General features: G+C 49.4%; 1 protein-coding gene across 10 annotated transcripts; it reads right to left on the bottom strand.

Annotated features, from left to right (window-relative positions):
* Window positions 1-12,195: 12,195 nt before the first annotated feature.
* GJB6 (gap junction protein beta 6) lies at window positions 12,196-20,245 on the bottom strand. Of its 10 annotated transcripts, none has more exons than XM_030882742.2 (2): window positions 19,947-20,245; window positions 12,196-13,700 (listed from the first exon to the last, which is right to left on the bottom strand). In XM_030882742.2, exon 2 carries the CDS (start codon window positions 13,684-13,686, stop codon window positions 12,901-12,903), a length of 786 nt encoding a protein of 261 aa, XP_030738602.1. In that variant the 5' UTR covers window positions 13,687-13,700; window positions 19,947-20,245; the 3' UTR covers window positions 12,196-12,900. The 10 variants fall into 10 exon arrangements, with proteins under 10 accessions (XP_030738602.1, XP_030738600.1, XP_030738601.1 ...); XM_030882740.2 differs by having other exon boundaries at window positions 19,893-20,244; XM_030882741.2 differs by lacking the exon at window positions 19,947-20,245 and adding an exon at window positions 19,311-19,714.
* Between the last annotated feature and the right edge of the window lie 1,650 nt (window positions 20,246-21,895).

Raw genomic sequence — 21,895 nt, forward strand, 5'->3', positions numbered from 1 at the left:
ACCGCAATGAGAAGCCCGCGCACTGCAACGAAGAGTAGCCCCTGCTCTCTGCAACTAGAGAAAGCCCGTGCGCAGCAATGAAGAGCCAGTGCAGCAATAAATAAATAAATTTATTTTAAAAAGTCGTTATTAAAAAAATCAAAAATTAAAGTGATGCAGTTGTCAGGCTATAAGGGGAAGTGCTAATGTGTAAAGCTATTTGATATTTCAAGTTGACAGTTGTTTTACAAATAAGCCAAAAAAAAGCTGCTATTGTGCAAGAAATCAGTGTGAGACAAATCCTATTTCTTAATATATTTTAATGAATGATTGCCTGCCAGCTGCCTGATGGGGCAGCCCCTTGAGTTCCCCCTGGGAAGGATGGTCTGAATGTACATGAAGAATGTCTCAGTTAAATTTCTGACTCACAAATCATACGTGATAGCAGAAGGTGATAGCAGAAATGTCTCAAGGCAAGAAGGGACTGATGAGAGAGAGGAATCCCCGTGCTAACACCTGGCAGTTCGGGGATCATTGGATGTCTCTGAGCCACGAGCTATTGGTCTGCAGCCACTTTCTCGACTTTGCTGTTGAAATATTAATCATATTAATAATTGGCAAAAAAGGGAAAATTCAGCCCTCCTCAAATGAGCAGATATTAAGAGCCCCTGGAAGTCTCTGCATAATTTGTTAATAATGACTTACATACGATAATATCATTTGAAAGCAGGAGTGGCCTTTCACGTTTTTGTATATAATTATCACAGGAGAAGGGCATTTCACAAGATTTCTCTCTGTACCTTTGACCCACACCCTCACTTATGTATCCTGAAAATTGTTAATGTCAAATAATTTAGGGGAAAGGGTCAGTTGTTACATTCCAAGTATGTTAAACTTTCAGATTTCATTAGTTTAATTGTTCTTCTCTTCAGTTTCAAATTAAAGTCATAAAAATTCCCACTTTTGAATTTGAAAATGTTATAAGCCTTTCCACTTTCCTCACTCTATTCTTATGTTCGTACATGAAATATTTGGGGGCAATTTGAGTTCTCAGATGTGTCAGCTGCAAGGCCATGGTAAAATAAGTCAATTTCCTTGGCTTTACTAGACGAGCAGATGCTCTTAGTGGCAAATACATCCGTATAGCTCTTGTATGATTATTTAAGCAGACTGTGGAGAGATTACAAAGATGCTTCCAAATGTATTTCTATCAAAAGCATGTGTTGGTCAGAAATGAATTCAAAGCTATAACTCCCCAGGCAAACTAGTGGGGAAAATTGACTTCTATTGAATATAAAAATTAAATTCTGTACGCTTTGGTGAGTTGTCGAAAAGGAAATTCTGCACAACTCATAAAGGAACAAAAGAGATTTCTACATGTTAGTGTGTCAGAACAATATTGTGTCATATACCATCTTGAAGAGCTTTGGGAATAAGTTAGGGTCTAGTAAACACTCATAATATGGGTGGCTTTAGTAAAAAAAAAAAAAAATTATAGGCATAGGTTTGACCAAGGGCTGCAGAGTAATGATTCCTTTGTTGGATTGTGTCTGCTAGACCACAGCGGCTTTTTGTGAAATGCTAGTGTGGACGGTCCCAGGTCTGTCGCTGTCTGGAAACCACTGATTCCAGGGTCAGTTTTGCACCGACAAGCCCGGTCAGGTGGGTGTTCTCTGGCTTGGAAATTCTCTTTGGAAATTGGACATGGTGTCTTTGATCTTAGAATTCAGAGCTTGGTTTGTGTGTTAGCCATTCATCTAGACTTCTCCTTAAACTGTTTCAGAGCCCCTTCTACGTTGGGGGAAGAAGCACATACTGTATTGGTGTATAGATTTCTCTGGTTTCACCTCATCCTTGAAAAATCTTTGTGCTGGGAAAAGGCGCTTGCAATACCCAGAGTTCCCAGTAGATGGCACTGGGAAGACTCGTCAGGGAAACGGGGACGATCGCTGAAGAAAGATGGATACTCTTGTCCTTTAGTGTTGCTTGTCGCGACCTCGTTAATAGGCTGGGAAATAACTGTCTTTCCTTTTTTTCCACAGTTAAATGAAATAGAATAGAATAGGAAATATCAGAACACACTGCTCTTAATAAGAGTTAAGTCGTGTTTTAGGAAATGTGTGTTTCGTGTGTGTTTTCATACTCACACGTGTGCTAGTCCCAGTGTAAGATGTACTGGTTGCTGTAGACTTCTGTCACAAAACGTTGGAACGTCATTTCCAGGGCGAAAGCATATCACTGTGGCCTCAGGAGAAGTGGTGTCACAGCAGGAAAGACACCCAGGCCCTGAGCGCCGCCCCTCCTCTGCCGTGCCCCCTGCGAGCTCACTGCCCCAAGAACCCCAGCAGCTCCCAGCCGCTTATGACCCTGGAAGATGCCTTCCCCCATCGGACTTGTTTCCCCGGGGCTCCTCTATGGTCTGAGGATGTGGGCTCGTGGGATGGGGGAGAAGCAACAGCGCTATCTGACCGGGTCTTTTACTAACAATAAAATTATTTATCTAAAAAAGGACACATACTTGATGCCCTGATGTCTAGTAAGCTCAGGGTCACAGGTCGGCTATTTTAATGGGTTACGTATTTAATGTCAAAAGTGGGTGTCGGACTATTGTGCTTTGGAAAAGAAGAGACAATAGACAGACAGCCTATTGTTGTTTCTTTACTGCCTTTGAAATAAACCCTTGAGGGTGGAGCTTGGGCTCCTCTCTTTGGTGGTCGGGGGCTCCGTACGGAGAGTGGATGGTTGGGGGAAGCGGTGTGGGTCAGCCTGGAGGGTCTCATCCTCAACGGAGGCAGCATCATCTCAGCCACCGTCTGGTGGGAAGCAGCCATCTTCCCTTACAGACTGTGTGACATTCTGCACTAGGTTGTTAGGATGCTATGTTTTCAGACAGCATAGCCTGCCTACAATTTACCAAAGGACAAAACAGACTTGTAGAAGTCACGTGTTTGGACCACGAATGTAGACTGTGTAACTGACACACAAAACACACATAAACGAAGGGGTCTCTGGGTATCCTCCAAGGCAGAGGTCCCTGTGTTAAACATTTACACACGACTGGGTGCCCTGAAGTGTGCCGCACGTTGTAGGTTTTCTTTATCACACAACTCTGTGAGAGCATTTTTAATCCAGTCCAGCACCTGCCTTGGACTCCCTTTGCATAAAGGATGGAGTAAATGTTGGGGGAGGGAACAGCTGGAGCCAGAAATCGACCCACCTCCACCCTTGGAGGGAAGATGTGGTCCCAACATCGATGGTGGTGAAAACGACATCCCGGGCTCTGGACCTGCAAGAGGTACGGTCCCCTGACGGAGCAAACCGTGCCGCTGGGCTGTCACCTCGTGATGGGCTTGGCCCCTGACCAGGTCTTTCTGGGGGAAGATAAGGAGAACCCTTTGAAAAGGAGGAGAAAGCAGATAGCGGCACGAGAACAAAGCAGAAGAGCTGGCAGGAAAGGGGCGAGGACGCAGACAGCGCATCGGGGTAAAGACGGGCAGCAGGTCCCGAAGAGTGTGTATCAGCGCCTTTAATTGTGGTTTGTCTGAGGAGATGAGGGCCTGGCCCCCCGCAGGGTGTTTGCTGAGTGGCCAGCAGGACGTCCTCCCCAGGGCGGGAGCTGGGGGGGGTGGACGACAGGCTGCTGGAAGGGCAGACTCTTGCTTTTGGTCCACGGGGGCTGCAAAGAGGAGAAGCAGGCCCTAGTGTTTGTGCAGGTTTTTAGCGTCCTGCCGCCGTGCACAGCACTTCCAGAGGGCAGCTATTGTCAAGGCTCCTGACTGAAATGTGAGTGTTTCTGGAATCCAGCGTGAGGCTCCCCGTGGAGGGGGTGTTGGAATGCAGACCCCCCCCCCCCCCCCCACGCCACCGAACTGGCTGAATTAGACTGGAGTGGAGCTGGGAGGGTGTGCTGAACCTGACTGCTCCATGGGAAAGTGGGACCAGGCTGGCTGCATAAAAACCAGCGCAAGAGTTTCTTAAACATGCAGATTCCTGGGCTGTGGGGCCAGACAGTCTGACCCAGTGGCTTTGGGAACCCATGGCCTGTGATATGTGTTAGTTTGTCCTCACGATTTTGTGGCTGGATTCAGCACTGTCTTGACAGACGTGCCTCAGGGGAAACTTGGGATCCCGACCCCGCAACGCGCACTCCACCCGAGGGCTGTCCGCCTCCTGTTTGCGTTAGAACTGCCGTGTCCAGGGTGGAGGCACAATGGGATCAAATCCCGAATCCCAGTGTCTGGTGAGAAGGGGAGAGGCTCTGGCGTGTTGCCAGGAGGAGCTCTTTGGTGTGAGTGCTGAACCCAGATGTCCGTTCCTCACGACTGTTAGGCAGAATCTAGGCCATTCCCGGGTCCTTTCAAGGCTGAAGTTCAACCAGAAGCAATTGATTCCCTTCTCAACTTAGGCCTTCCTTTATCTGAACATTGATTATTTGGATACTGAGGACCAGAAGACAGATCAGAAGACACTGCCTCAGGTTTTATTAATATGTGTTTTTAAAAAATTAATTAATTAACTTATTTTCGGCTGTGTTGGGTCTTCGTTGCTGCGCACAGGCTTTCTCTAGCTGTGGCGAGTGGGGGCTACTGTTTTTTGCGGTGTGCGGGTTTCTCATTGCGGTGGCTTCTCTTGTTGCGGAGCACAGGCTCTAGGCATGCGGGCTTCAGTAGTTGTGGTGCGCGGGCTCAGTAGTTGTGGCTCGCGGGCTCTAGAGCGCAGGCTCAGTAGTCGTGGCGAACGGATTTATTTGCTCTGCGGCATGTGGGATCTTCCCGGACCAGGGCTCGAACCCGTGTGTCCCCTTCATTGGCAGGCGGATTCTTAACCACTGTGCCACTGGGGAAGTCCCTATTACTGTGTTTTGGATAGAAACGAATCTCTTAGCTAATAAGCGGTGAATAAGGGTAACACGGATGCAAAGAAATGATTACTTACTTAGAGCTTAGTGCTAACTACAATTTAAAATACCACATTAGTCCTGACTCCGTAAATTTAAAAGTTATGTTAGCAAACAAGCTAGAAATAAATTATTTTAGTGTCTGTCTAATAAATCACACCCAGAAACGATTTAGGTTGTCAAGAACCTTCATGTTCCTGAGGTTGATTAAGGATGGAGTCTCTGAGGTCTGCAGTATTAGTTTTAAAATGATTCTTGGCCGTGGTTTCACAGTTAATTTAGAGGAACTAAATCATGGTGAGTTCTTCCTGCTGCGCTCTGACATCTGAATGACTTCAAGGCATTCTGTCACTTCTCCAACTTTTCCCTCTGACAATGACCTGAAAAGGCCTTGGGCAGCCATGTCTGCTGTGGCATCAGCATTCACCTAAGTGTCCCTGGTGGCTGGGAGGTTGTTCCCTGGGCCTCGGGAAGCCACCCCAGGTCCCCACGGCAGGGCACAGGGCGAGCTTCCCACTGCCCTGCCCTGGAGCTGGAGAGAGACGGCTGGTGATCAGGACCGCAGTGAATTCCACACACACACACACACACCGGTGCTCGCTGTGTGAAGGGACACATTTGGGGGGCAGAGTGAGCAGGCTTGGCCCTGCTCTGTCCAGGAGCCCCCCCACCCCCAGCGGAGAAGCAAGGACCTTGGAGCACAAACACCACAGTGACCCTGGGGGAGGGTGTTTGGGAGTGAAGACTTTGAACTAGTCTAGGAGGACGGGCTGGAGGAGGGAGCTCGTGCGATGCCGGGGGGAGGGGGGCGGTCAGGGGGGTGGGGAGGATATATGTGGGGAAATCAGGGATGGGGACGGAGAGCACAGAGACGCCAGTGAGAGAGACTGGGGAATAATGCTGACGTCACACCTGCTCTTGGTTTATAGCAAACATGAGGATGAAAGAACATGAAACACCACCATGAATACACAATCAGCAAAGTCTAGGCTGTGAGAAACTCTGGGAGACGAATGACCCAGATTCTAAGAAAAGAAAGTTGCAAGGAAATAAAAAGAGGTGGAGGGGAACCAGCAGCTTAAAGAGGCTTGAGAGAAACGTTAACCGATGGCAGCATATGGATTTCAGTGATTCCGAGCTAACTGCTCTTTGAAAAGAAGGGGATTTTCACTTCTGGGAACACAGCTGATGTCGTTTTTCCTATTCTCCTGGCCAAGTACAACTAAAACCCCTGGAAATTATATAAAAGCAAACAGCTCTGAAAGCTGGTGAGAAGGAAGCAGACCAGGCAGGGCCCTCGGGCAGACCCTTCAGTGCGGTTTCTGTCGGAAAGGTGAGGCGAGGCAGGGCAGACGGGCGTAGGGTTGGCTAGCGTGAAACATTTCAGCGACTGGTCTGGGGCCTGGCTCTGGGGTGATTAGGGCAGGTGGACAGTGGTCTGGCGTGTGACAGCCCTGTGAGAGCCTGAGAGAGGGGGTGTGGGTGTGGATTTTGGGTTGGTCGGTGGGCATATGAAAAGTGCACGTCACAGAAGAGTTGTTTGCTGTCTCTAGGAATTAGCCAGCCCTGGGAGGGGCCGTCTCCCCAGTGTTAGTAAGGCCACAGATACCAAGGCATCAGGATAAAGAGGCATGCTTCATACACGGGCCATTAGGAAACCTCAGCACATTTAAAATAGTTGAAATAATAGAGTGTGTTCTCTGATGGAACCAGTGGAATCAAAGTGGAGGTCAATAATTATTAATCAATAATAAGTGGAAAGAAAGAAAACGGAAACATCTCTGAACACTTGGAAACTAAAACACAGCTCTAAATAAACCATGGGTCAATACGTTGTATTGAATGAAAATAAAAAATCCAAGGGATCAAAATTTGCAAGACACACTACGGGAGTGCTGATAGGGTGTTACAGCACTGAATGCAAACATGAGTGAAGAAGAGAAGACGCAAGTCGATAGACCACGCTCCCACTTCAAGAATCTAGAAAGAGTAGTGAAAAATAAGCCCAAAGCAAGCAAAAGCAAGACAATAATAAAGAGAGGAAATCAATTCAATTGAAAACAGAAAATGAATAGAGCAAATTGATGAAACAAAGAGCTGGTTCTTTGCAAAGATCAATAAAACTGATGAACTTCCAGCAAGACTGACAAAGGGAGAAAAAAAGAGAGAGAGAGAAGACACAAATGACCAGTATCAGGAATCAAACAGGGCACATCACTACAGACCCTGCAGGCATCAAAAGGATAATAAGGAGTACTATAAACAATTCTATACTTACAAAGTTTGCAAGTTAGATGAAATGGATCACTCCCTCAAGAAACACAAGCTATCACAATTCACCAAATATGAAATAGATAATTTTAAGATCCTTGTAACTCTTAAGGATATTGAATTTGTTAAAGAGAAACTCAAGAAATGTCCAGACCCAGATAGTTTCACTGGGAAATTCCACCAAATGTTTAAAGAAGGATTACACCTGTTCTGCATGACCTATTCCAGAAGACAGAGGAGGCAAGACCATTCCCCAGTTCATTTTGTGGTGCTGGTATTACCCTGACACAAACCAGACAAAGACAATACAAAAAAAAAAAAAAGAAAACTACAGACCAACATCCCCCATGAACGTAGATGTAAGAAGGCTTAATATTAACAAACGAAATTCAGTAATATATAAAGAGAATTACACACCATGGCCAAGTGAGGTTCATTTCAAGGATGCAAGGTTGTTTCTGTATGAAGATTAGTCCAGGTAATCCATCATATTAATGGGCTGAAGAAGAAAAATCACATGATCATATCATTTAATGCAATATTTTTTTTCCACAAAATTCAACACCTATTCATAATAAAAACCAGCAGAAAAATAAGAATAGAGGGGAACTTGCTCAACTTGATAAAGAGCATCTACAAAAACCCTACAGTTAACATTGTACTTAGTGGTGAAAGATTGAATCCTTTCCCCTTAAGATCAGGAACAAGAATTTCTGCTTTTATCATTCCTATTCAACATAGTGCTTGAAGTTCTAGCCAGTGCTACATGGCAAGAAAAAGAAATATAAGACACACAGATCATAAAGGAAGAGATAAAACTATCTCTATTTGCAGATGGTATGATTGTGCACAAAATCCCGCGGAAACTACAGAAATCTAGAACTTTTAAATGAATTCAGCAAGATCACAGGATATAAGCAAATAAGCCAACAAATATAACGGTTATTTCTATATACTGGCAATGAACATACGGACAATGAAATTAAAATACGATACTATTCACAATCACTCAAAGGAAATGAAATACTTAGAAGTAAATCTTTTTACTTTTTACATAAAATGAAACTTTTCGTATTCGTATGCTGAAAACTATGCAATGTTGATGAAAGAAATCAAAGACGGAGTAAATAAACAGATATGCTGTGTATATGGATAAAAGATTTGACATAATAAAGATGTCAATTCTCTGCAAATTGATATACAAGTTTAATGCCATTTTTATCGAACACACAGCAAGATTTTTTTGTAGACATAGACAAGATTATTCTAAAATTTATATGGAAAGGGAAAGAAACTAGAGTAGCTGAAAAAATTTGAAAAAGGAGAATAAAGAGGGAAGAATCACTCGAGCATTCAAGACATAAATGAAGCACAGGAATCAGGACTGTGGTGCTGGTGGAGGGAGAGAACAGAGGTCAGTGGAGCAGAGAACCCAGAGATAGCCCCACACAAACATGCCCAGTTGATTTTTTTTAAAATTTATTTTATATTTGGCTGCGTTGGGTTTTCGTTGCCGCGCGCGGGCTTTCTCTAGTTGCAGCGAGCGGGGGCTACTCTTCGTTGCGGTGCACGGGCTTCTCATTGCGTTGGCTTCTCTTGTTGCGGAGCACGGGCTCTAGGCGCACGGGCTTCAGTAGTCGTGGCTCGCGGGCTCTAGAGTGCAGCCTCAGTAGTTGTGGCGCACGGGTTTAGTTGCTATGTGGCATGTGGGATCTTCCCGGACCAGGGCTCGAACCCGTGTCCCCTGCACTGGCAGGCGGATTCTTAACCACTGCGCTGCCAGGGAAGCCCTCCAGTTGATTTTTAACAAAGTGCCAAAGCCATTCAATGGAGGAAAGCAAGCCTTTCATCACATGGTGCTGGGGCAGCTGGATGTCGACAGGCAACAAGTGAACCTCAAGTCTCAGACCTTTTATAAAAATTAACACAAAATGGACCACAGACTTCAATGTAAAGCATAAAACTAGACAGCTTTTAGAAAAAGCATAGGAGAAAATCTTTGGAACCTAGGGCTAGGCAAAGAGTTCTTAGATTTGACACCAAAGCCACAACCCATAAAATTAAAAAAATGAGAAATTGGACTTCATTAAAATGAAAAGCTATTGCTTTGCAAAAGACCCTGTTAAGAAGATGAAAAGAAAAGCCACAGAGTGAAAAATATTTACAAACCACTATCTGTGTCCAAGGACTTGTGTCTACAGTACATAAAGATCTCTGAAGACTCAACAGTAGAAAAACAAACAATCCAATTAGAGAACGAGCGAAAGAACTGACGAGGACAGAGAGATGCCAAAGAAGCACATGAAAAGGTGGTCAAGTTCATTAGCTACTTGTGAAATGCACATGCAACACACCTATCAGAATGACAAAATGACGTGGGAAGCTATATTCAATGTCTTGTAATAACCTATAATGGAAAAGAATCTGAAAAGGAATATATGTATTACTGAATCACTTTTCTGTACACCTGAGACTGACACAACATTGTAACTCAACTATACTTCAATCTAAGAACCGGTTATTGAAAATAAGAAGAATGGCTAAAATGAAAAATAACACCACCACCAAATGCTGGCGAGGCTCAGGAAAGACCGGGTGACTTAGACGTTGCTGGTGGGGGTGTGTCATGATGCCGCTGCTCTGGAAAACACCGGCTGCTTTCAAAAATGAAACGTGCAACCACCATGCAGCCCAGCAGTGGGAGCAAACTCCTGGTGCGGTGACCCAAGTGAGTCTCCAGAGAATTACACTGAGAAAAAAATCCAGTCCCAGTGGTTGCGTACTGCACAATTCCGTTTATGCAACTTTCTTGAAATGACAGAATCGGAGAAACGGTGAGCAAATTAGTGGTTGCCAGGAGTGGGTGGGATCGGAATCGGAGGGTATCGGGTATGGGTATAAAAGGGCCCCACCAGGATCCTGGTGGTGATGGAAATGTTCTGTATCTGGACTGTGTCAGTGTTGTGTCCTGCTGAGGTCTTGGACTGTAGTTTTTCGAGATGTTACCATCGGGGGAAACTGCCCAAAGCACACGAGACGTCTGTTTTATTTCTTCCACCTACATGTGTCTACAGTTATCTCAAAATAACAAGTTTAATTAAAAAAAAGAAAAGAACGTGAGCAGGACAATTGGGAAATTATGAACATGGACTAGCTATTTTAGTGTGATGGTGGCATTGTTTTTGTTTTAAAAGCTTAGCCTATGCTCTTTTTTTCTTAATATTTATTTATTGGCTGTGTCGGGTCTTAGTTGCGGTACGTGGGATCTTTGTTGCGGCATGCAGGATCTTTCCTCGTGGCGTGCGGATTTCTCTCTAGTTGTGGTGCGAGGGCTCAGTAGTTGTGGCACTCGGCCTTCTCTCTAGTTGTGGCACGCGGGCTTAGTTGCTCTGCGGCATGTGGGATCTTAGTTCCCCGACCAGGGATTGAACCCATGTCCCTTGCATTGGAAGGCAGATTCTTAACCGCTGGACCAGCAGGGAGGTCCCAGTCTATACTCTTAAAGGACCCATATTGAAATATCTGCAGAAGAAACGATCTGTCTGGGATTTGCTTTACAGTCATCCAGGCTGGGGGATAATCGGGCGAGACCCCCCGAATGTGAACGGGCACGGCTAGATGGTTGCTGGAGCTGGATGAGGGATGATGGGCATGTTGGCACTGTGGTCCCTGAGCACCAAGCTGTGGGAGCGGCAGCGAAGCCACCGATCCTGGAGACATTCAGCCTGCTTTGAATCTTGGCCCTGCTGCTGATTAGCTGGGTAAACTTGGTCTGAGCCTCAGTGGCCTCATCTGTAAAATGGGGATAATATCTCACAAGGAAGAGTGTAGGGAGAGGAGAGGAAAGGTCTCCACCCGAGGGAGGGGGCGAGGGAGAGAAGCCAGCGCAGGAGGCCCAAGGGTAGGGGACAGTGTCTCGGAATCCAGACAGAACACGGCCTCAGGGAGAGCTTTATGAGGATGACGCTGAGAAGAGGCCATTACGCTGGTGTCAGAACGTCACTGGTGCTTCTGGCGGCCTGGGCTGGTAGCGGGGCTGGGCCCAGATTAAGGTGCTGGGCCCAGATTAAGGTGCTGGGAGGTGACGGGTGAGCGAGGCCGGCAGTGTGGCCACCACCTCAGACCCGGAGGGGCGGCCGAGACACAGCTCCGGGGGCAGGAGCATTGAGGGCAGTGAAGGAGCGGAGGAGAGAGGGAAAATGGAGGAAGGGGGTGGCTGGGAGCCCTGGGAGCACGGTGGGCGGGACGAGCCTCTCCCACGCAGTGCGGCTGCCACCACAGCCTTTTCATCCCCCCCATGTCCCCCCATCCTGTTTATGGGCTTTGCTTGAGACCCATTCAACAGCCGTTTATCAGGAAAGGTTGTCACGGGACCATCAGGAATTATGGAGGCGGACTGGATCTTCCCTGTGAAAAAATCGTGGTTTTGTTCTTAAAGGTTAGATCTTGGTTTTCATGGATCGCTACGAAAATACTTATGGATGAAAGGATATGTCTGGAATTTGCTTCGGACTCTGAAGAAAATGGGACTTCCTGTTTTGCGTTTCTGGGGAGAGGGTCTGGAACCCCGGCACGCAGGTCCAGCCCTGGAGGATATTCGCGGTTCACCAGGTGTCCGTCCCTATGCGTAGCACGTGTGCTGACTGCGCCCTTCACAGGGGTGGCCTTGGGGTGTGGCATCTCCAGGGTGATGGGTCCCCGGCTGGTGCACCAATACCCCCACTAAAGGCATCCGTGTCCCACCTGGAAAGCCCGGGAGGAAGCCCTCCCCTGTACCACCTGTGGGTGCAGAGCTGTGGACTGAAGGGCCCTCTCCCCTTGTCCGAGGGGCTGGAAGCTGACCCAGGGGACACCTTCCATGTCTTGGAGCAGCCGACCCCTCTCCAAGCTGAGGCCTGGGGGCTGCTAAAGCGACCCTGCCAGAGGGATGGAAAGAGGGTGCAGGGGTGCGCGGACACCAGCACTCCAGCCACGCGGCCTCCCCAGCAGCCTGCCCCGAGCCGCCCCTCAGGTCGCCAGCGACGCAGTGGCCCAGAAGGAACAGAAGCTTCAGCAAAGGGCTCATCTTTATTGAGGGAGCGCGTTCCTGCGTCAGCCGTTCACGAGGACTGCAAATCAGCCCCTACGAAAAGCTTCCCGCTTCCATACAGTTCCGGCCGTGCCCAGACAGCAGTGATAATACACGGTACAGTGAACCCTTTCCACCCTAAGAGCCATGACGGGTCACACACTTGTCAGCAGACAAGGAAAAACAATACCTACGACGAGACAGAGGAAGCTTAAATATTAGACACTGAAGGCATGATTCTAAAATTAACATTGTGTGTCTTCCCAGGTAAGGAAGACCAGTCATTATAAAAATACTTTACATAAATTCAAAATCAGAACTAAAACATTCAATCCTATAAAAATATCTCTTCCTAATAAAAGTATCAATTTCTAGATAAATGTTTTATTGACAACAGTTACGTCCTTAAATTTTCAGGAAATACCGCCATGTCAGACGGTCCACTTAAACCCACATGTAAAAGTCACACCGAGGCCCGGCTGTAGAGCCGGGCCACACATTTGATTACGTGGCACATTCATGGCCCAATTATTCTACAGAAAGCTAACTCGGGTGTCTATGAATGGTGAAAGCCGTTTGTAAGGACAGAGTCTCAGCTGAGAGCCAGGACGCCCGGTCGGCGCTGCCTTCTGGGGAAGGCCGCAGTTCCGCGACGCTACGTCAGCTGCGCGGTGCCTGGCCCCGTTTAACTAGGAAACCCCGTGATGGCGTTCTGCCCGCTCTCGGAAATCAGCTCGTTCATCTCGTTCTGTTTACTCTCTTTGAGGGCGTGGTTGGGGGGGGTTCTTTGCGTCTGTGCTCGCTTGGATCTCCTGAAGCACACTTTGAGCAGCAGGTAACACAGCTCGGCCACGTTGAGCAGCATGCAGATCACGGACGCGGAGATCATGAAGATGGTGAACACGGTCTTCTCCGTGGGCCTGGAGATGAAGCAGTCCACGAGGTTGGGGCAGGGGTCGATGCCGCACTTCAGCACCCAGGGCAGGTGGTACCCGTTGTACAGGAAGTAGAACACGTACATGAAGGCGGCCTCGAAGATGATTCGGAAGAAGATGCTGCTGCTGTAGGTCCACCACAGGGAGCCCTCGATCCGGATCTTCTGCCGTTTGATGTCTTCCAGATCCTTGAACTCGTTCCTCTTCTCCCCGCGCCTGAACCGGCGCGCGGCCTCCTGTCTGTAGTAGGCCACGTGCATGGCCACCAGCAGGGCCGGCGTGGACACGAAGATGAGCTGCAGCGCCCAGAGCCGGATGTGGGACACGGGGAAGAAGTGGTCGTAGCACACGTTCTTGCACCCGGGCTGCAGCGTGTTGCACACGAAGTCGGCCTGCTCATCGCCCCACACCTCCTGGGCGGCCACCACCAGGATCATGACGCGGAAGATGAAGATGACGGTGATCCACACCTTCCCGATGCTGGTGGAGTGTTTGTTCACGCCCCCGATGAACGTGTGCAGCGTGCCCCAGTCCATGCTGCCGCTTTATCCTGAACAGGCGAAAATGAGCACAGGGTAGTTAGTGGAACCTTCCTGCAATTTGTAAAGCTGCTGTAATGTTACAGACAGGAGCACGTCTCTCTTGAGCTCACCCCGCGAGCTGCTCGGAGGTGGTTTTCTGGGAGGGACAGCACCCACTCTGAAAGCACTCTCGCGTCTGGCGGGGGCTGACAAGCCTCTGGGTCCAGCTGAACTCGGATTATACGTTAGGTTGCTGCCTGACACTAGCCACTAACCCAGGACCTCAGGCAAACACACTCATTTCCAAGCTCCCTTTTAATCCCTGTTTCGCTTTGCCCAAGGGATCACAGATGTTCCTCAGTAGATTTTTTTTTTTTTTTTTTTTTTGCGGTACGCGGGCCTCTCACTGTCGTGGCCTCTCCCACTACGGAGCACAGGCTCCGGACGCGCAGGCCCAGCGGCCATGGCTCACGGGCCCAGCTGCTCCGCAGCATGTGGGATCTTCCCGGACCGGGACACGAACCCGTGTCCCCTGCATCGGCAGGCGGACCCTCAACCACTGCGCCACCAGGGAAGCCCCCTCAGTAGATTTTATTTGTTAAAGGGCTTATCCAAGAAAAAAAATCATTCACTGGAATGACACAATCTGTTTTACCCAATGGACTACGAAGAGGAAAAAAGGAAACCAAACACTCATTAGTTCACTTTGTACAATATGCTTGTATTTACTTCTAGTTTGGACAACATGACCTGCCATAATCATGTGCTCTTAGGAAACCTAACGCCGTAAGCTACTCAAAGAGCCTCTTCCAGAATAGAACCACAGGCTTTTACAGAAAGTGCTCACTTTTCTCCCCTTAATGGGCAGCGCTGCTCCCCTGCCAGACAGGTGCCAAGTTTACAGCAGGAGCCGCAGGTGCAGGACCAGCCCCACCTGCAGTGCAGGGTCCCCTGTGAAGGCTCTGATCCAACATCCTGAGGCGAAGGGGCCTTGACTCCTAAAGAAACTCTGCACAAAGCAAATGGACCCCTTCTGCATTGCCACGGCAGACCAGAGTCGGTCAGTATTCTGCTCAGAAGAAAAAAGAATAATGGACCCTTTGAGAATCTTCTGAAAGACCATCTCCTCAGAAAGACACGCTCACCCAAGTTCTCATAGCCTTTTCGGGGGAGGGGCCCCAAAGGCCTTCTGTCAACCCCCCTGGGGGAGACTTTCTTGCACTTGAACGTGGGCTCAGGCTTCTCCCTCTCAGGCTGGTGAGGAGAGTGGAGCCCGGGCGCGCTGGGCGGCTCTTCACGCACATTTCCAGAACGGCCCGCACACGGGTGGGCATCCACCTGGCCGGGAACGGGGGCCAGGGCCTGGAAGGAGCCCCGGGAGCAGCGAAGGGGCTGGGGGCTGGATTCCTGTGTGGATCCAGGACTAAGCGGGACTCAAAGGCGGATGTACACACAGCCAGGCTTTTGCTTTTTGAAAAGGAGAGCTGAGAAAAAAGCACAGCTCTTTAAACACACACTCCTTAAAGCTGTGTTTCCTTGTCCTTAATGCTTCTGATCAGAGGCTGTGTGAGCCTCCGACGCGGGTCTGGGGGGGACACGGGGGCCTCGGTCAGGAAGACTGGTCTCAGGATCTGCGTCTAACCCCCGCCTCAGACCACTGACCCCATGACCTAAAGGATTTCCAAGTCCACGGTAATGAGTCTTTGATTTAAAAACCTTATTGGAGAGCTACGAACTGTAGAATTCACTCTCAGCTCCTGGTGGAAGTTGTTAGAATAAATCTGCCCAGTTGTAGCCCTCCTGACCTGGAAGCACCGGGACGCACCCAGTGGAAGGAAGAAACACAAATATCTTGAGGTTTGAATGTAGTTTACAGTGTCGGCTCACCTGGGAGGTCCATCCTGTCTGTTTACAAGCTGGAGATATTCTCTAGTTAACTGGTAAGCATCTCCCACTGAAGAGTGCGGAATTCAACGCCCGACCAGCAAGGTTTTGATTTCTCAAATAAAGGTCACATTTTCTCCAACCCTCCAAAGTGCAGAGAGTTGAAACTCCCCAACCGGTAAGAAGGCTGTTTCCTCTCTGAGTTGTCTATCTTCAGCTGCCTGAGTAAGGCAGCACCCTCCCCCTCCCAGGGGCCAGAGGCCACTGGCCTGAAGGAATTAGGAGAGGCTGACGTCATGGGAGAGGTCAGGAGGTCAAATCTCCCCCCACGAGGTCCCCCGCTTTCTAGAGCAGAATCCTTGACTCCTGCCCCCTGGGGCATCTCTTAAAAAACAGGGGCAATTATTGTGGCAGCATCTTTATTTCTTTTGACTTTCCTGGGTCCCCAGATTACACGCTCTATCAAAGCAGCAAAGCTGAACAGAAAATAATCTGTTTTACGATACTTACTGACTCTGACTAAAAATCAGCAATTTGCCTTTAAAGGGTGAAAAAGAAATGAGATGGCTTCCTACAGCGTCTGTTCCCATCCTTCCCTTAGGGAGAAGCCCTGTTGTCTGGATGAACGTCACTGTCGAGGCTTCGAACAGAAGCAGAGCTCACCTCACCTCCTAGAAGACTGGCCGGGGGTGTGGCCCCCCCCCCCCCCCCCCCCCCGCCAGGCTTCCTGCCCCCCCCCCCCCCCCCCCCCCGCCAGGCTTCCTGCCTTGAGGCCGCAGCCACTGCCCCCAGGACTCTTCCGCGGCAGGAGAGCCTCAGGGGGGCCTGCCAGAAACATTTTGGCGGCAGAAGATGTGAAGACACTTTGAAAATTACTTTCCAAAGTAACTGCCTCTGTCGGTACCCCTCACAATTAGTATTAAACAAAGCTTTAATAATAAAAATTTTGTTCAATAAAAAGCAAAATATTAACTCTTTCTTTGTGAACCAGAGCGGTTTATTTTATTTTACTTTTTTTTTTTTTTTTTTTTTTTTTTTAGTTTTTGGCCACACTCCGTAGCGTGTGGGATCTTTGTTCCCTGACCAGGGATCGAACCTGCACCTCCTGCCTTGGAAGGCAGAGTCTTAACCACTGGACTGCCGGGGAAGTCCCCAGACTGGTTTATTTTAACTGGCACCTTCCTGGCTGTCTTTTAGGCAAAGAATAAGTTTGCTTGGCTCCTGTGTAGAAAGGTGGTTGACAATCAAGCTCACAGAAGCAAACGCCACTGGGCTGTGCAGTGTCTCTAGTCACTGCGGACACACAGCTGTGGTCCAATTGCTTAGCTCTGAAAATAGGAAATCAGTGACCTGACTTCTGATGACACAGACTGTTAGGAAGAGAGATGGTGCTTCCCTCTTAAATTCAAATAGTTTAAATCTATTAGCATTCTGCCTCAGTAATATAATTTCTTGTTTTAAAAATTCTTATTTAAGAATTTAAGCATAACTAGTTTGCTTAACAAAGCCGTGTCAGTTTCACTGACGACAGGACCAAAACTAAAGCCCCAGCATCCCCTCAGCATCTGCACTCCCTCCAAAGCCATCCCCGACTCCCTGTCGGACCTGGGGACAGAGCATCCCTCACCATGTCCACATTGGCTCTGGACAGCGGAGGAGTCTGTGCTGATGAGACGCAATAACGCCAAGGCAAAAGCAGCGCCTGAGGCACTCGCAGCTCTGCGGCCAGAGGAGACTCAGGGTGAGGTTCCCTCTTCTGGGACCCGGCTCCCCTGCACCATCGATCACCGACCACCGGGCCACCAGTGGCGCTCAGCATCCCCAGGAACGGGAACCCGGGTGCAGCTTCCGGAGGGCAGTGAGGGTGTGACCCGTGACAGGAAAACTAGTAGCTGTGGCCACAGCCCTTCAGCTCCTCCCCGGGGGTCCACTGCACGACCCCGGGTGGTAGTTTTCCTTCGTCCCCAGAACGGTTAAGGGGGGTGTCTGGACCTGCCAGTTTCCTGATGCCCTGTACTTCAAATACACAGTAACATCAAAATAAAATCTTTAGTGTGGATCCTTTTCCCTTTCAAAATAATAACAATAATGATAATAATGCCCAATCCCAAACCTCAGGCCCATGCCCCTGAGCATTAAAAAAAAAAAGAAGGTGGAGTTTGAGGAACTGGATATACTCCCTTACCCCACAAGTCAGCAGCCTAAAAAAAAAAAATTCTTAAACTCTCTGAAATCTCAGGTCATCCAAGGGACAAACTGATAGCTGATTTTTAAATTTAGTGACTCAAAAATCCATCAACTGTCCCTTCAAAGTAATGACCAGTGATAAAATGGATTTAGGATTATAGACTTCTTCAAAATTAACTCAATAAAAATGAAAAAAATCCTGTCTATGGAGTCTAAACATAAAAATGGACAATTCATAGAATTACATGGACTTCTTTTTTTTTTTGTCCAAAGTAAACTTTGATGGTTCTGAGCTATCATAATCCAAGATTCAATGTAATCGTATGTCCATATGTGGGAGGTGTGTTATATCATGGGGTCTTCTGAATTAAATTCTTTGGAGAATACAATCAATATTTATTAAAGGATAAATTTAAAATTAAAATATGTTCTAATTTGAATACATATGTATATTCAAAAATGCATTTAATGTATACAGTTAAAGTCCAGAGGAAACTGCCACAATTATTTAGAATCTAAACCCACAAAATATTTTTTCAGGAAGGAGTATTTTAATACCGTACATGTAATTCTTAATCCATTGGAGAATTCAAAGAGTTAAAAAATTTTTTTTCCATTTAGCAGTCTCTGTTCCCTGAAGCAAACCTGTGTCCTTTCCAAACATTTAAGTCCAGCTGGAGTTAAATGATCCTGGGAATAAAAACAGAAAAAGCCCTCTGGGGACCCCGGTCCATTCTCCTGGATCAAATGAGTCAAACAGAAATCTTACCATGATAATGAAGCCACTGGCAGGATTATGCCCTCACGGACCCAGAAGCTTGGGCCAGAAATTATTTTCCCACAATTTCATTCTACCTAAAATTTTTAACTAAAATATACAAACCACTCACAGCTCCTAGAACATTCAGACTGAGCCAGGGGTGCATGGTAAGGACCCGCAAATTAGAATTTTCCTCTCACCCTGTTGAAATTGTTCAGTCAGAACCTCTGCTGGTTCTTTTCCTTCTTAAAGCTCTTATACTTCAGAAAAGTCAAAGAAAAAGAGAATGAAGTTCCCATTTCCTGAATCAGAATTTTGTTTTAAATCAAGACACCGTGAAGCAGCTGAACTGACTGACGCCTTCTGGGTTGGATCCACGCGGTGATGGCAACGGGAACACCCCTCCCCCAGTTATATCACAGGCTCTCTCTATGGACGTTCTCTCTTCATAACCCCTTCTCCCCTGCCTGGCAGGGTTCCAACACCACCCCAGTGGCCCTGGGATTCGGAGCAGCAGACAAAGCTCTACACAGCACATCCTGAAATTCTAAGGAGTCTGGCTGGGGCAGGACGTCTTCTTCTAGAATACTGACCAGACTGCCAGAACTGGGGCAAGAAAAGACTTGTGTGGCATCAAGTCCGCCCAAGGGAAAGAGCAGGGGTGCGTGGCTGAATTCAACCGTGCGCTAAACCCACGGCCAGATTCGACCTGGGGGACATGGTGCCGGGGTCGCTGGCCCGGGTCCCTGCGTGGCTGCAGGCCCCCAGCCCCTGCAGGCGTCCACAGCTGTATCCAGGCCGCACTCACCTCAGACTCCGTCCTGCTCTGCAGGAAGGGAGGCCAAGCCGGTCAAAAGCCCACACCCTGTGCCGGGTGACACCTGGGGCCGGTCTCCTCCACAAGACAGGAAGTACCTTCCGGTGCCGCCACCTTTTACTGAGATGTGTCACCAGTGACAAGTACTGTTGTCCAGTGATTGCGCTAGTGTCACGTGCGGCTCACAGGCTCCCGGGCTTACGTCCAGCGGCCGCTCCGGCCAGTTCCACCTGGGCTTGCCGGCTAGTCCCGCTCCCCTAAACGCGAGCCGAACCTCGTCAGGGACCCATGAAAGCCAAGAAAATCCAAAAGGCAGCAGAGGAGGTGGGGGAAAGGGGCACCTGTACCCACGAGGTGACGCATCCGCAAAACCTGTTGTGCGAGTCAGGGGGGACCGCCCGGTGTAAAAGTCAAATCAGTCCCTCCTCGTTCCTGCGAGCGCGCCGGGCCGCGGGAGGATGTGGGGCGCGGGCGGCTTCGCGGACCGCCCCCCACCCGCGGGCCCTGGAGCGGGTCGCCGACGGGGGCGGGCGCGGGGGATGAGGGGGAGGGGGCCAAGGGCCGCCGACCTACCTGCTCCGGCTTCCGGAGACAAGCCCTCCGCCCGAGAGGTAGCGCCCCCCTCACCTGCTCGGCGGGGATGCGGCCGGGCGCGGGGGTCCGGGCGCGGGGTCCGGGCGCGGGGCGGCGCCTGCGCGGCCGCCGGACTGGCAGGAAGGGCAGGGAGCCGCAGGGAGCCGCGAGCTCGGCGGGAGTGCGACGTCTGCAGCTGCCCTCCGCCCGCTCTGGGATGGCCCGGCTCCCACCTGCAGCGCCTTTTAACCGCGCCCCACCCCGCCTCTGTCCTGACGCTCCTCGGGCGGGAGGCGAGACGAGCGCGCGGGAATCGGAGCGCACCCGCCCCGGGGCGCGGGCTGCGGGGCGCACGGGCGTGCGGGCGGGCACTCCCTCTGCGGCGCGGGGCGCGGGGCCTGCCCAGCCCGGTCCGGCCCCGGCGGGGCGGCCCTGGTGTCCCCGCAGCGCCGGGGGGTCGGGGGCAGGGCCTGCGCCCGCGCCCCCCGGGAGCAGGCCTGGCCGAGTGGGCCCGGGTGGGCCCGCAGCCAGGCTTCCGACGGGCTCGACCCGGTGGGATCGGTGCTCGGCGCAGGCTGTGTTTTTCCCGGGACTTAGCCTACTCTTTTCTGGACACTGCCGCCCTCTTAGCAGCCCGCCAGGCGCCCGTGCAAGGCCCTGTCAGAGAGCAGCCTGGAGGCACAGAGACTGTGGGTCTTTATTCATTAATGACCACGTTATTGAGTTAAAGGGGTTATTTTATTAGTCACCTCTGCTTTTTGCCCCCTCATCCCGGGAAGCGAAGGGGGCCTTCCTCAGCCAGCCCCGAGCTCCTGGCAAAGACCCGGCCCGCGCCCCCTCCCACAGGTCGGCTCTGAATGCCCAAGGCCGCCCCAGGCAGGGCACAAACGTTGGCATAGTAAAATAACTCAATTTTTAAAAATTTAATTAATTAATTTATTGTCCGCGATGGGTCTTCATTGCAGTGCACTGACTTCTCATTGCAGAGCGTGAGCTCTGGGCACGTGGGCTTCAGTAGTTGTGGCATGTGGGCTTCAGTAGTTGTGGCACGCGGGCTCTAGAGCGCAGGCTTAGTAGTTGTGGCGCACGGGCTTAGTTGCTCTGCGGCATGTGGGATCTTCCCAGACCAGGGCTCGAACCCGTGTTCCCTGCATCGGCAGGCAGATTCTTAACCACTGAGCCACCAATGAAGTCCCTAAATAACTCACTTTTTAAAGTAGATTGTAAACTTCTTTGGGGATTATAAGCAGTTTAAGACGTTTTCTCATTCCCACAGCACCAGGCAGGGTCCTTACCCCACAGTAGATGCCACTCCGTGAGGGTCTGCATCTTGACTGGTGGGGCCCACCAGCACAGCAGCTGAGCCTGGAAATGGCTCTTGCTCCTGAGGCAGGACTGCCCACGTTCCCACTCCCGCGGCTGGTTCCGCACGACACCGCCTGAGCGGTCATGCTCCAGACCAGCGGCCGCTGTTCCAGGACCATCGAGGAAAGAACTTTGCAACCAAAGCAGCCACAGAGAATGTGTTGCATTTGCTAGTGTCCAAAAAAGGGACCACCTCAACACAGGGCAAAAACCATCTCTTCCGTTTGGGTGACGTGTTCCAGCCCCACAGCTGGCTTTTTATTCTGTTATTTGTTTCTAAATGTTTCAATGCTTTCCCCTAAGATCAGGAACAAGGCCCTACATTCCAATCAACATCCCACTGGACGTACCATCTAATGTAATAACACAAGAAAAGGAAATTAAAAGGCATACAGACTTCGAAGGGAGAAATAAAACTCTCTTATTTTATACATGACCAAAAAAAGGCATCAATAAAATTTCTCCTGCAACTAACAAGCAATTATAGAAAAATTACAGGACACAAGATTAAATACGCGGAAGTCAATTACTGGCCTATATATCAGCAATGAACAATTGAAATTTGAAATTAAAAACACCACACTACTTATATTAGCACCCGAAAATTAAATAGGTATAAATCTAGCAAATATGTACAA

The sequence above is a fragment of the Globicephala melas genome, chromosome 18 (assembly GCF_963455315.2).
Source record: "Globicephala melas chromosome 18, mGloMel1.2, whole genome shotgun sequence".
In the NCBI taxonomy this organism is placed as follows: domain Eukaryota; kingdom Metazoa; phylum Chordata; class Mammalia; order Artiodactyla; family Delphinidae; genus Globicephala; species Globicephala melas.